Source organism: Balaenoptera ricei, chromosome 13 (assembly GCF_028023285.1).
Source record: "Balaenoptera ricei isolate mBalRic1 chromosome 13, mBalRic1.hap2, whole genome shotgun sequence".
Classification (NCBI taxonomy): Eukaryota; Metazoa; Chordata; class Mammalia; order Artiodactyla; family Balaenopteridae; genus Balaenoptera; species Balaenoptera ricei.
In genome coordinates, this window is record NC_082651.1 from 48,383,370 (window position 1) to 48,397,357 (window position 13,988).

At 33.7% G+C, this 13,988-nt stretch overlaps 1 protein-coding gene across 3 annotated transcripts in view; it reads left to right on the forward strand.

Annotated features, from left to right (window-relative positions):
* Positions 1-13,988, forward strand: part of VPS54 (VPS54 subunit of GARP complex) — a 94,618-nt gene that overhangs the window by 14,259 nt on the left and 66,371 nt on the right. For 2 of the 3 annotated variants that reach the window (XR_009506544.1, XM_059943224.1), the window contains exons 2-3: positions 9,845-10,000; positions 11,258-11,499. Coding sequence is in view for 2 of the 3 variants with exons in the window: in XM_059943224.1 (XP_059799207.1) it covers positions 9,865-10,000; positions 11,258-11,499 (378 nt within the window). In the remaining variant the exon portion in view is untranslated. The remainder of the gene's footprint in view (positions 1-9,844; positions 10,001-11,257; positions 11,500-13,988) is intronic. The other variant, XM_059943225.1, reaches the window with a different exon arrangement.

A 13,988-nucleotide genomic window follows, 5' to 3' on the forward strand; every position in this document is an offset into this window, starting at 1 on the left:
GTATAGAGTAAGGGGAGGATGTGCTTAGATACTGTGGTCAGGAAAAGCCTATTATATAACCACCGTTAACATTTTGTCGTATACCTTTTCATATATTATATATAGCTATATAAAGTTTTTATATCAAAATGAGATTGTACTATATATTCTGTTTTGTAATCTCATAATTGAGTCTCTTGAAACAATAGCCATTGTGTGTTAATTTCCTTACCTATTTCACTCTAACCTCTGCATTCTGCTTCCACCCCCTGTATTGGACTTGATATTGCTTCCCAATGTGATGTGGTCACTTCCTAATTTCCAAATCTAAAGGAGGTTTTTTCCTTAGTGTTTTATTTGCCAATTCTGAGCTCATTTTTCTTCCCTGGTTTTTCTCCCACCTTCTTGGATGTTCCTTCTCGTCTTTATCACAAGCTTTTCTTTATATCTTTCTTTCATTTCTTTCTTCAGAAATGTTGGAGTCCTCCTAGGTTCTATACTTGGCCCTCCTCACTAATACTCTCCTAGAGTGATCTATTCAACACTCATGTCTTAAGTCTATAATGACTCACTACAGTCTTGTGGATTAAGTCTAAACTCCCTTGTAAGATTCCACCCAGCTTAAGGAATATTCATTTTTTATCTAAAGAAAAAAGAAATGAACCTTTACTAATATTTATTATGAGGATTGATACCAGCATCTTCAATCAGTCTGTATGTTTATTTATCAGATAGTCAAATTACAGATAAATGAGTAAGCTCAAGGGCTTAAGAGTGGTATCCTTCACTTAGTTCATCCTTGTGATGTAATAGCCTTACATGAATAGTTAATTGGGTTTACAAATTATGCTATCTAGTTTTAACTAAACCAACTCTTATAAAATGTTTAATTAACCTAAAATGATTCCTGAAGAGAAATCACATCTTGGATGAATACTAACAATGGAACCACAAATAAACAAAGCACAGAGTTGGATTCTCCTACTCTTAGTACAAGCTCTTCCATACATAAAAGTACTCAAAATAGCCGTCAAACTTAAGACTATGTTATGTATGTTTTGTGTTTTTTTTAATAAGAAAAAGCATTCCAAATTTGCTGATCTTTTCAGAAATGGCATGTGACTGACAGTAATATTTAACCAGATAGTGAAACACACAGACACAAAACACAAAACACAGAGAGACAGACAGACAGACGCACACATTAAATCTGTTTCCACAGGGTGTTTTTGTTTGTTTTTATTTTAAAATAATGAATAAAAAAATGTATAATAGTAGTTGATCTTCTAGAAACACTCAAGCTATGGTAAATCTGTTTTGAAAACAGATGTTTAGAAATATTCTATCATTATGTTATTTTGTTAAATGATGAACTCTTTAAAAACCCAGACTGGAGTTTTCTACCCTGTTTTAAAAATCTCAAAATAGAGAGTTTAGGAAGTGTGATTAGTGATTTCTTCCATTTGTTTCTACATACATTTGTGAGTATCTTTTTAAATTTTCTATAACAGGCATTAAAAGCCAGGTATAAAAATAAATTGAACTTAGAGCCAAACCTTTGAATCACCATTTCATAAAGTTTAAATCAAGATTTTTAATAATAATGAGGTATAGTGAAATCACATCGCTATCGATTAAACATAGAGTAAAAAGATACTTTTTGCCATTAATTAATAAACTAGATTATTTTTAAAAGCCTTTTCTCTCTATCTTTAAAAAAGTTCCATTTAGCACAATTTTATATTACCTGCATTAATACAGTTGTACCCTATATAATTTGTAAATGATGATTGCTTAAAATTTTTTTAACTGTTGGGATACAGGATCAAAAAAGTTTGTAAATTGCTGATATAGATCGTAAGTATTCCAACTTCAAAGGAAAGCTAGTTTTCTGAGGATTATAGTCATTAGAAAGATTCATAGTGGAGGTAGGTATAAGGCTGAAACTGAACTTTTGCAGTTTAATAATAGCATCGTTCCTGATTAATAAAGTGTCATAGTTAATCTTATGTGTCAACTTGGCTAGACTAAGGGATGCCCACTATTGATGGTAAAACATTATTTCTAAGTGTGTCTTTGAGGGTGTTTCTGGATGAAATTAGCATTTAATTCAGTAGACTGAGTAAAGAGATGTGCCCTTGCCAGTGTGAGCAGGCATCATCATCATCTAATCCTTTGAAGACCTGAATAAAACAAAAAAAGCAAAGGAAGGGTGAATTTGTTCTCTCCTCTTGAGCTGGGACATTCGAATTATCTGGCCCTCATACATCAGAGCTCTTGGTTCTAGGCATTTGGACTCCGGGTCTTAATACCAGCAGCCGCCTGTAGTTCAGGCCTTTGGCCTCGAACTGAATTATACCATTGGCTTTCCTGGTTCTCCAGCTTGCAGAAGGCAGATTGTGGGACTTCTTGGCCTCCACAACTGGGTGGTGAGCCAATTCCTTGAATAACTCTCTTATAAATATCCTATTGGGTCTGTTTCTCTGGAGAACCCTGACTAATACATATAAAGTAATAAGTTTTCATAGGAAAACATTTGGAAAGTTCCAAAAAAGCACAAACAAATAAAAATTTCTTATAATTTTGTCATTTGGCGGTAACCATTGTTAATATTGTGGTATATGTCCGTGCAATATTTTTTTTGGAAATATGTATGCTTATTTTAAATTAGAAAATTGGGATCATACGGACATACTACTTTGAAAACTGTTTCCACTTAACAATAGATGTTAAACATTTTTGTGTTATTAAATATTTTGCAATCGTATTTCAAAAAATTTTTAATTGTGGTAAAAAATATGTATAAGATAATATTTATCATCTTAACCATTTTTAAGTATAATCCATTCAACAACTCCCTGTTTTCCCTCCCCTGGCCCCTGACAACCACATTCTACTTTCGGTCTCAGTGAATTTCACTGCTTATGTTCCTCATGTAAGTGGAATCATACAGTATTTGTCTTTTTGTGATTGGCTTATTTCACTTAGCATAACGTTGTCAAGGTTCATCCATGCTATAGCAAATGTCAGAATTTTCTTCTTTTTTTAAGGCTGAATATAATACTCCATTGTGCATATATACCACATTTGTTTATCCATTCATCCGTTAGTGAACACTTGGGTTGCTTCTACCTCTTGGCTATTATGAATAATGTTGCTATTACATGGATGTACAAATGACTCCTCAAGACCCTGCTTTCGGTTCTTTTGGGTATATACACAGAAGTGGAATGGCTGCATCATATGGTAGTTCTAGTTTTACTTTTTTGAGGAATTGCCATGCTGTTTTCTGAAATGGCTGCACCATTTTACTTCCCACCAACAGTGCATAAGGCTTCTAGTACCTCCACATCCTTGCCAACACTTGTTGTTGTTGTTGATGATGTTTGGTTGGTTGGTTTTGTTTTTTGTTTTTTTGGATAGTAACCATCCTAGTGGATGTGAAGTCTGCAATCCTATTTTTAATGACAGTGTAATCCATTTGCTATACTATAGCTTATTAAATAACCAATTCCTTCTTATTTAGGAGTTTGCTTCAGCTTTTTCACTCTTAAAAATAATGCTGAGGTTATTTTTGTTCATATTTTGGAGTGTTTGTATATTTGTTTTCTTAATATATGTAATCTAGAAATGAAATTTGAAATGACCTTTGAAGGAAGAAGGGGCATTGGATAGGTAGAAGGATGGTATGAATATTCTAGGAAGGACACAGCCTTAACAAAGCCAAGGAAGCCTTGATAGTGTGATGGATTAGAGGGACAATTAGACCACCCTATCCAGAATAGAGATTATCCATGGGTAATAGGAAATCAGGCTAGAAAGGAAGGTAAACATCAGATTGTGGAAATCCTTGAGTACCAGCTTGTAAAACTTGGCACTTGTTTGGAAAGTAATGAATAACTTTCCAAATGAAAGCAAAGGTTTTTGAGCTGAAGTATGACAGAATGAAAACATTCTATAAGGTTAATCCTAAAGCAATGTGCAGAATGGTCTAAACTGAAAGCAGAGAGACCAGTTAGAGGACCACATTATGATAGAAGGTCGATAGAGGGCAGGCAAGTTTAGGTTTTATAAAGTAGGGTATCACTTGTGAAGAATAGAAGGGAAGTAAAATGATTATTTAGTATATCTGTGTTAACCACTTTGGTAGAGGGTGAAAAAATAGACTTTTGCTATTACTTTACCTGTAATAGGCAATTTCATAGGTAGTTCAGAGTTGGCTGTAAATGATTTTGTAATATCATTGTTCTCTGTAAGCAGCTAACATTATGGTGTAGAAGAAAGGGAAGAGATTTCTACACAGTATCTGGGTAATGCCTGTGGTAAATGTCCATCTCAGCTGCCTTCTCATTCAGCTTCTGAGGAATTAGTTTCTATATATGGTATTCTTCTGCAGCATTAAAACTTGATTGAAATTTATTGATTTTCTTTCCTCCATATTTGAAGTTGTACAAGAATGCCATCTTCAGGCAGATTAACAGTTACAAATTTAATATTTTTCCGTCTCTCTGATATTTATATTTTGCATTATTTATCTATTTAATGTTTGAAAAATATAGTTTCTTTCCCCCAACTTTTTATTGTGAAGACTACAAAACATACAGAAAAGTGAAAGAATAGAACATGTTAGAGTCATATGTACTTGACTTAGATAAACCATTTTTAACATTTTGCTGTATTTGTTTATCTGTGTGTATTTTTTGCCGAATCATTTGAAAGTAAGTTGTAGGTGGCATCATGTTTCATTCCTGAATACTTTATTGTTCATGTCCTGAGTATAAGGACATTTTCCCATAATCTCAATACCATCAATCCACTTAAGAAAATTAATAATAATTCCAAAATCTCATATAACATCCAATCCATATTCAAAATTTCCCAATTGTTCCAAGAGTGTATTAGAGGTATTTTTTTCTTTTTTAACCAGCATCCTGTCAAGGCTTGCGTATTGCCTTTAGTTGTTGTCTCTTTATTTATTTTAATATAGAATACTTCCCCAGCTTTTAAAAATGACATTCATCTAAGTTCCAGGCCAGTTTTCTTGTAGAGTGTCTCATTCTCAGTTTGTTTGTTTCCCCATGTTGTGGTTTAAATCTCACTATCCTATTCCCCTCTGTTTTCTTAGACTGGAAGGTAGGTCTAGAGCAAAGGTACTTAACCTTCAGTTCACATACTCTATAGGGTCTGTGAATAGAATACAGGGAGTCTGCACTTTGGATGGGGAAAAAATTACATCTTTATTTTAATTCAGTGGTTCTCAACTGAGGTGATTTTTGTCCTCTCTCCTCTCTTCCCCCACATAGGGACATTTGGCTTTGTCTGAAGACATTTTTGGTTATCACAGCTGGGTGCGAGGCTGCTATTGGCATCAAGTGGATAGAGGCTAAGGATGCATCTAAGGGTCCTACAATGTACAGGGGGAGAATTATCTAGATCAGAATGTCAATGTCAGTGGTGCCATGGTTGAGCAGCCATACCTTAACTGAATTTTAGCATTTCCTTTAATTGTGAATGTAAGAAACCTTTCACAGTGGTATTAGCACTACCTATAACTTTGTCACCAAGAGAAATTTCAGATGTTTTCATATCATATTAAATTTATCTCAAAATATTTATGCTCATTTATTGCTTAGAAATTAGGATAAATTTGCATAATCAAGAAGCAAAAATATTACTGTATTAAAATTTAAGAAGATAGTTTGACAGCTATATTTCATATAATTGTCCATTGTAATCTTATGTATTTTATGCATTATAAACATTATTCTGGCAAAGGTTCTGTCGACTTTACCAGACTGCCAAAGGAATCCACAGGACAAAAGGCTTAACCCTTGGTCTAGAGGCTTGATTAGATTGGGTTAAACATTTTTGGTGAGAGTGCTTCATAGGCGATGATGTTTATTTCATACTGTTATTTCATGAATCACATAATATCAAGTTGTCTTATTATTCTGAATGATGCCAAGTTTGATGACTTAGTTAATTAAGGTGGTGACAGCCAGATCTTTCCATTTTAGAGATACCTTTTCCCCTTTGCTTTGCAAAGTAGTCTGTGAGGTAATACTTTGGCACTAGGTGAATTTTCTGTTTCTGAACAGCCTTTCACCTAATAGCTTTAGCATACATTGATGATTTTTTCCTAAATTGATTTTTACATTGGGGGTTACAAAATGGTGATTTTCTATATCAGTCTTTTCTTCACATTTACTGGCATTCTTCTATAAATAAGAGATTTCCTTTCCTCTCTCCCACTCCACCCCCTTTTCCTCATCCCCCTCCCCCCAAGTAACACTATAGATTCATTATTTTGTATTTGTTCAATATGTTACACTCAGGGTTTTTTTTTTTTTTTTTTTTTTTGAGCACTCAACTTGTCCTAAATGTGGTCAGTGGGAGCCCCTTTAACTTGGTTCTCGGCCCTTTTGATAGATCCTACTGGTCTTAGGGCATTTCCTTGCTTTCTGACACTAGTGTTCTCATGATCAAATTGTTCTTTCTGTGCTTCAGGTTTGGAGTCAACTATTTCTTTAAAGAACCATTGTTTCTTTGTGGGGAATGGTGTTTAGAAACCAGGGTCTGAGCACTTGGTATGCTCATTGCTTCTGGAGTGACAGTGCTTCTAGGCCTTTTAAATAGAAGCTCTTAACTAAACTTTTAGCATAAAAAGATATTTTGAGCTACAAGAAAGAAAATCAAATGTTTCTGATTTACACATCCTTGCAGTTTTTTTCTTTTGGAACGAATTAGTCTGTTTATTCCTTTCTTCATCAGCCCAGACCCATGCTTCTATCTACTCACTCAAGGATTATTGGTAGTTGTCTAACTAATGTTTCTCTCTTCTGATCTGTTCTACATACTACCCATTTCATTCATCTATAGAATATTTATAATATATTTTCTGTGTGCCAGGAACTGTGTTAGGCATGTAGAATACACAGGAAAATGGAAACATCAAGAAGTTCACAGTCTAATAGGAAAGACCTATATGAAAACCAAAATTTCAGTATGATTGGTGCAAAAATAGAAATAAACAGCGACTAAGTGTAAGAAACCAAAGAAGACTTCAAGAGAAAATATTTGAGTATGGTAATGATATAATTATGAGACGATTACCATGTGAAGAAGGGTGGATCTATTTATAGATTCTCATTATTGGTGACCACTGGTCAAATGCCCAGTTTGTATCTAGATGGTAGTTACAAGTGGAAGTGTTAAAAATCAGGGGTTGCCTACATTTAGTGCTGAGAGCTTTCCTTTTTCCTGTATTCTGTTTTTGTTTTTTGTTTTTCTCTGGGTAGACAAACTATTCTTCACTTACACTAAAACTTTCTTATGAAAGATTATTTCTTTGCTGAAATTGTTTGGTTTAGAGGCCATGTAGATTTGCTTATTTGTTTGTACATCCATGCTTTGTGAATAAATCTGCCATGTTTTATTACCAATGATTGCACTTACCAAGTATCTGCATCATACGTGTTATGTGGTTATTAATACAACGTTTGGTTCTTACTGTGGGGAGATCATCTTAATAAACACAGGATGGTGAGAGGATTTGAGAGTCAGATGGATAGAAATTGGGGCTCACCCGTGTAGGCAGTACCCTAATTGTACATAATCCCTTTATAGCTAGAGATTGTCCCTCTTTTCATAAGAATTAGGAGGGGTGTAGGAAAAAAAACAGAAAACTTGTGCATCTTTCCCAATTCAGAATCTTTAAGGAGTAAATAAGCCATTTTAATTTCCCCACCCAGATATAGAAGTAACTTATAGGAGTCTAGAAATGTTTTTCCACAAGTCCCCATCTCCCCAAGTATTTCTAGATTCCTAAGATGTCAATTAGGCTTTCTTTTTGCTGGTAAAACAACATGATGGTAAATAGAATACATTGAAATTGTAGTGTGCTATTGTCGGAATCAATGTTTAATTTACCTGATATCAAGCAGTGGGTGTTCGACATGAACACATTTTCCATATATTTGTAGCCTACTTCTTTAAGTGTCAAAATGTGTTTATTTTAGCCATTTTATTTGATGAAATTAACAAAAAAGTTAAACAGACTTAATGTCACATGTAGAATTGTCTTTACCAGGCACTGAATGTACAGGCTTCTGTGTTATCAATGTTTCCTATTCTTAGGAAACATTCTTAAATGTTTCTTCTTAAATATGCAAATGCTTTTATACAGAAACAACTGTACACTTAATATATATGGATATAAATGCAATGGGCCGGTGATGGCTTTCAAACCAATACCCTGATTAATTTTCCTGGATATTTTCATCATAGTACTCTTTTCCCCCAAACCTCTACTGGCTCCTGTAGTTCGACCATACTGTCTTTGTGTGTGTGTGTGTGTGTGTGTGTGTGTGTGTGTAAATATGATTTATTTGTCAGTACTTTTGTCAGCAAACATTTCACTCCAGCCAAGTCAGTTTTCGCATAGTCTTATGATTATTCCATGTCCCTTAACCTTTGTTCATGCTGTTTTTTGCTTTCTGTTCCGGAACTTTGAGGAAGTTATTTATCTTTGTTCTTTACTTAGCAGCTTGTTTCTTATGGTCTCAGTGAATGGTGTAATTGGATGTGTTTCCTTTGTGTTAGAAGGACTGAGACAGGTATACAAGAAGTCTGGGAAATGTAATTTTTAGCTTTCCATCAAACTATAGAGGAGTTAGAGGGGATGACTTTTTTGTCACCGGTCCTAGCCTTATATCTCTCCTTTTATTTCTTACTCTTACTTTTCTGTTCACCAGGTTTCCTAAATTGGCTTTTTAAAAAACTTGTTAAACCACATGTATCTTTGTAAACCACCTAATCCTTTTGGGCCTTGTTATACTTATCTCTAGTATCAGGGAACTTAGACTAGGTGATCTCTAAGTTCCTTTTCAGCTATAAGCTTCTGTCTATGTTCATTTATTTATTCCTTCATTAAAAAGTATTTATTGAATGTCTGCTGTTTGGTTGATATGATCAGCAATATGAGTTTCTACCCTCCGATAGTAAAATAATACATGTTCTTCATTATCCAGGTTATGTACTGCTTCATTTGTAAAGTGCTACCTGACATTGTAGCCTTTATTATGTTGTCTTGGCCCCACAAATTCTTTTCTTACTTGTTAAAAAGTGTAGACATAGATTAACTTGTGTTTTGTTTAGGGTTTTGATTTTTTTGATTACCTAATGTAATTGCAAGTACCTTGAAGAATGATACTTCTTTTATAAACATTTAATATAGTGACAGTCACATAGTAATTGTAAACATAATGATAACTAGTGTTCATTTATGAACACTAACTTTGAGGCAGGCATTGTTTTAAATGCTTTACATACATCCATTCCTTTAATTCTTACAAAATGTTTGTGAGATGGGATCTTTTTTCATCTCCATTTTTACACATGAAGTAAAACACACAAAGATTAAGTAAATTTCCTCAAGGTTATATTGCTGGTAAATGAAGCTGGGGTATGAGCCCAGACAGTCAGATTTCAAAAACCCATGCACTTAACCCATTTTGCTATAATGTGTAATTATTATATACTTGCTGAATGAATAGAATGTTTTCATTTTTAATATATATTGGTTACAGTTTTGGTATCTATTTTCACTTTGGATAAAAGACTAAATAAGGATATTTCACTTTGAGGAGAATACTTTTTAAACAAGGACAAATAACTTTCTTAGCAAACTAAATATAGTGAATGACTCCCACAATTAATAGTGAGTATTCAAATTATGTACTTACACCTTGAGGGATTTTAAATAATGTGTCTGTTTTTGAAAGAAAATTTGTGACATGCATAGTACTTACAGATGAGTTTTGATTTGTGTTAAGTGTCTTGATGATTATTTGTTGCTCATTTTCAGTTGAGTGGTGATTTTATGCAATGGCTTCAAGCCACAGTTCTTCACCAGTGCCTCAAGGAAGCAGCAGTGATGTTTTCTTTAAAAAAGAGGTAGACCCGGCAAAACACATTCGACCTGTGCAGTCACTGCCAGATGTGTGTCCCAAGGAGCCCACAGGTAATGCCTTTTTTTTTTTTTTTTGAGGAATTTTATTGAGGATTTGTTTTATCTTTAAATTAAGTCAGATATCATATACTTAACTCAAAAGAGTAAATTTTACGATGTGAAAACTAAAGACATAATTTGGAAATAAGTTGATTAAGAAATTGGAATATAGTTCTTTTCATACATTTCCATAAATGAAGTCACTTATATAAACTGAAAAAAAAAGTTTTGAAAATGAGGGTACAGATTGAAAGCTCTTCAGTTAAACATAGTACAGTCAGTCCTCATTATTTGCCGATTCTATATTTGCAAATTTGCTTAATTCCTAAAATTTAGTTGTAACCCCTAAATCAATACTTGTGGCACATATGTTAGCTTTCATGCTGTAAACACATGTCCCTTTTGTGGTCTATTTAGTGCCACATTTTTTTTGTATTTTTGTTGATGATTTTGCTGTTCAAAATGGTTTCCAAATGTTGTAATGAAGTGCTTTAAGCACAGGAAGGCTATTGTGTCTTATGAGGAAAATACATATGTTGCATAAACTTCATTCAGGTGTGAGTTATAGTGGTGTTAGCCATGAGTTCAATGTTAATGAATGAACAATATATGTTAAATAATATGTTAAATAAGATATCTTTAAACAGAAACACACACAAAACAAGATTATATATTGATTGGATGATGAAAGTTCCAGAGATTTGCAGGAACATAACCCTGTATTTCCCATAGGAGCAAAGGTTCAGTATTTGCTTATTAAATGTTCCAGTGACTTTATAGAACAAAACTGTGAATAACGAGAACCGACTGTATATTTTTCTCTCCTCTATGGTTAATGTCACAGCAGCATTTTGGTTATCTAATTATAAGCTGAAAAAAAGGATATTGGAACCAGGTGTGTCTGCCATAAAACAATAGAAAAAAGGCCTACCTGTGGAAAAAACCTGGAGTATTAAAGGATAGAAGACATACAATAGAAGGTAGAAGAGTTTTGATGTTGAAAAAAGATAAATTGTACATTAAGGAAAGAAATTAATGAAAGATTTTTTCCCCCTACCCTTCAACTACAGCCCTCAAATTCTGCATATCCTTTATCTTGTACATGTTTTTCCTCCCCTTGGCAGTTGATGCTGAAAGCTGAAGGTTAAGGCATTTGCTATAGAAGGGAGAGTTTAGTTGCTTTGTATAATCTAAGCATTTTTATTTTTCTAGAATGTGCTTTCAAACATAAAACTTACTTTACAGAGTTCTCTTGTTTACTTTTTGCAGGTGATTCAAATAGTTTATGTGTTGCCCCATCTCTAGTTACAGATCAACATAGATGGACTATATATCATTCCAAAGTAAATCTCCCAGCAGCATTAAATGATCCTAGATTAGCAAAAAGAGAATCTGACTTCTTCACAAAAACATGGGGATTGGACTTTGTGGACACTGAAGTCATACCTTCATTCTACCTCCCACAGATCAGCAAGGAACATTTTACAGTATATCAACAGGAAATCTCTCAGGTAATATCTGATCTTGAAATTAGTTATAGTCAGGTCAAAAGTAAAAGAAATACTTCTAGTTTGATTTATTATAGATTTCTGACCAATAATCTTTGATGAGCCTATGGTATTCTTTTCTTTTCATATACGTTCTATTGTCCTGGGTTGTATTTAATTCTTCGCTTAGATATATGTAAATATATTTCTCTTACAGTAGTGATTTTTCAGAATTATACATTCCTAATAGTTCTAAGAATCAATGTGAAACTCACCAATAAGAAACAAACAACCCAATTAAAAATTGGGCACAGGACTTGCATAGACATTTCTCTGAAGAAGATATACAAATGACCAATAAGCACGTGAAAAGATGGTCAACGTTACTAATGTTTCATTTTTTATTTTGTAATTACAAAAAAAGTTAAGTAGTTAATGTACAATAGTATGTTAGTTTCAGGTGTACTATATAATGATTTGACATTTGCATATGTTATGAAATGATCACCACAGTAAGTCAAGTAACTGTCTGTCCCCGTACAAAATTATTACAATATTATTGACAATATTCCTTATGCTGTATATTACATCCCCATGACTTATTTATATTATAACTGGAGGCTTGTGCCTCTTAATCCCCTTCACCTATTTTGTCAACCCCCCAACTCCCCTTCTCTCTGACAACCATTTGTTTATTCTCTGTATCTGTGAGTCTGTTTTCCTTTTGCTTTGTTTGTTTGTTTGTTTTGTTTTATAGATTCCACATGTAAGTTGGAGCATACAGTATTTGTCTTTGTCTGACTTATTTCACTTAGCATAATATCTTCTAGATCCATCGATGTTGCAGATAGCAAGATTTCATTTCTTTTTTATGGCTGAGTCATATTCCATTGTGTATATATACCACATCTTATTTAGCCATTCATCTATTGATGGACACTTAGGTTGCTTCCTTACCTTGGCTGTTGTAAATAATGCTGCAGTGAATATTGGTGTGCATATATCTTTTAGAATTAGTGTTTTTCTTCAGGTAAATACCTAGAAGTGGAATTGCTGGATTCTATGGCAGTTCTATTTTTACTTTTTTGACGAACCTCCATACTGCTTTCCATAGTGGCTGTACCAATTTATCTCAGCAACAGTTCACCAGGGTTCCCTTTTCTCCACATCCTGACCAAGACTTTTAATTTGCTATTTGTTGTCTTTTTAGTAGCAGCCATTCTGACAGGTGTGAGGTGGTATCTCAACTGTGATTTTAATTTGCATTTCCCTGATAATTAGTGATCATCTTTCCATGTGTCTGTTGACCATCTGTATGTCTTCTTTGGAAAAATGTCTATTCAGGTCCTCTGCCCATTTTTGAATTGAGTTGTTTGTTTTTTTGATGTTGAGTTGTATGAGTTCTTTGTGTATTTTGGATATTAACCCTTTATTGGTTATATTATCTGCAAATATCTTCTCCTGTTTAGTAGGCTGACTTTTGGTTTTATTGATAGTTTCTTTGCTGTGCAAAAGCTTTCTAGTTTGATGTAATCCCATTTGTTTATTTTTGCTTTTGTTTCCCTTGCCTGAGGAGACAGATCCAAAAAAAAAAAAATTTGCTAAGATCGATGTCAAAGAGGTTACTGCCTATATTTCTTCTAGGAGTTTTATGGCCTCAGGTCTTACATTTAAGTCTCCAATCCATTTTGAGTTTATTTTTGTATATGGTATGAGAAAATAGTCCAGTCAGATTCTTTTGCATGTAGTTGTCCATTTTTCCCAGCACCACTTATTGAAGGGGCCCCTTTCCCTGTTGTATATTTTTGCCTCCGTTGTCATAGATTATTTGACCATGTAAGCATGGGTTTATTTCTGGGCTCTCTATTCTGTTTCATTCATCTATGTGTCTGTTTTTGTGCCGGTACCATTTCTGTTTTGATTACTATAGTTTTATAGTATAGTTTGAAATCAGGGAGCATGATACTTCCAGCTTTTTCTTTCTCAAGATTGTTTTGGCTATTTGGGGTCTTCTGTGTTTCCATACAAATTTTAGAATTATTTGCTCTAGTTCTGTGAAAAATGCCATTGGTATTTTGATAGGGATGGCACTGAATCTGTAGATCACCTTGGGTAGTATGGTCACTTTAACTATTAATTCTCCCAATCCATGAGTACAGTATATCTTTCCATTTGTTTGTGTCATCTTCAGTTTCTTTCATCAGTGCCTTATAGTTGCCCAAGTACAAGGCTTTTACCTCCTTGGTTAGATTGATTCCTAGGTATTTTATTCTTTTTGATGCAGTTGTAAATGGGATTGTTTTCTTCATTTCTCTTTCTGATGGTTCATTGTTAGTGTACAGAAACACAATAGACTTCTGTTTATTAATTTTGTATCCTGTAATTTTACTGAAGTCATTTACTAGTTCTGATAGTTTCTTGGTAGCTTCTTTAGGATTTTCTATATATAGTATCATGTATTCTGCCAATAGTGACAGTTTTACTTTTTCTTTTCCAGTTTGGATTTCTTTTAT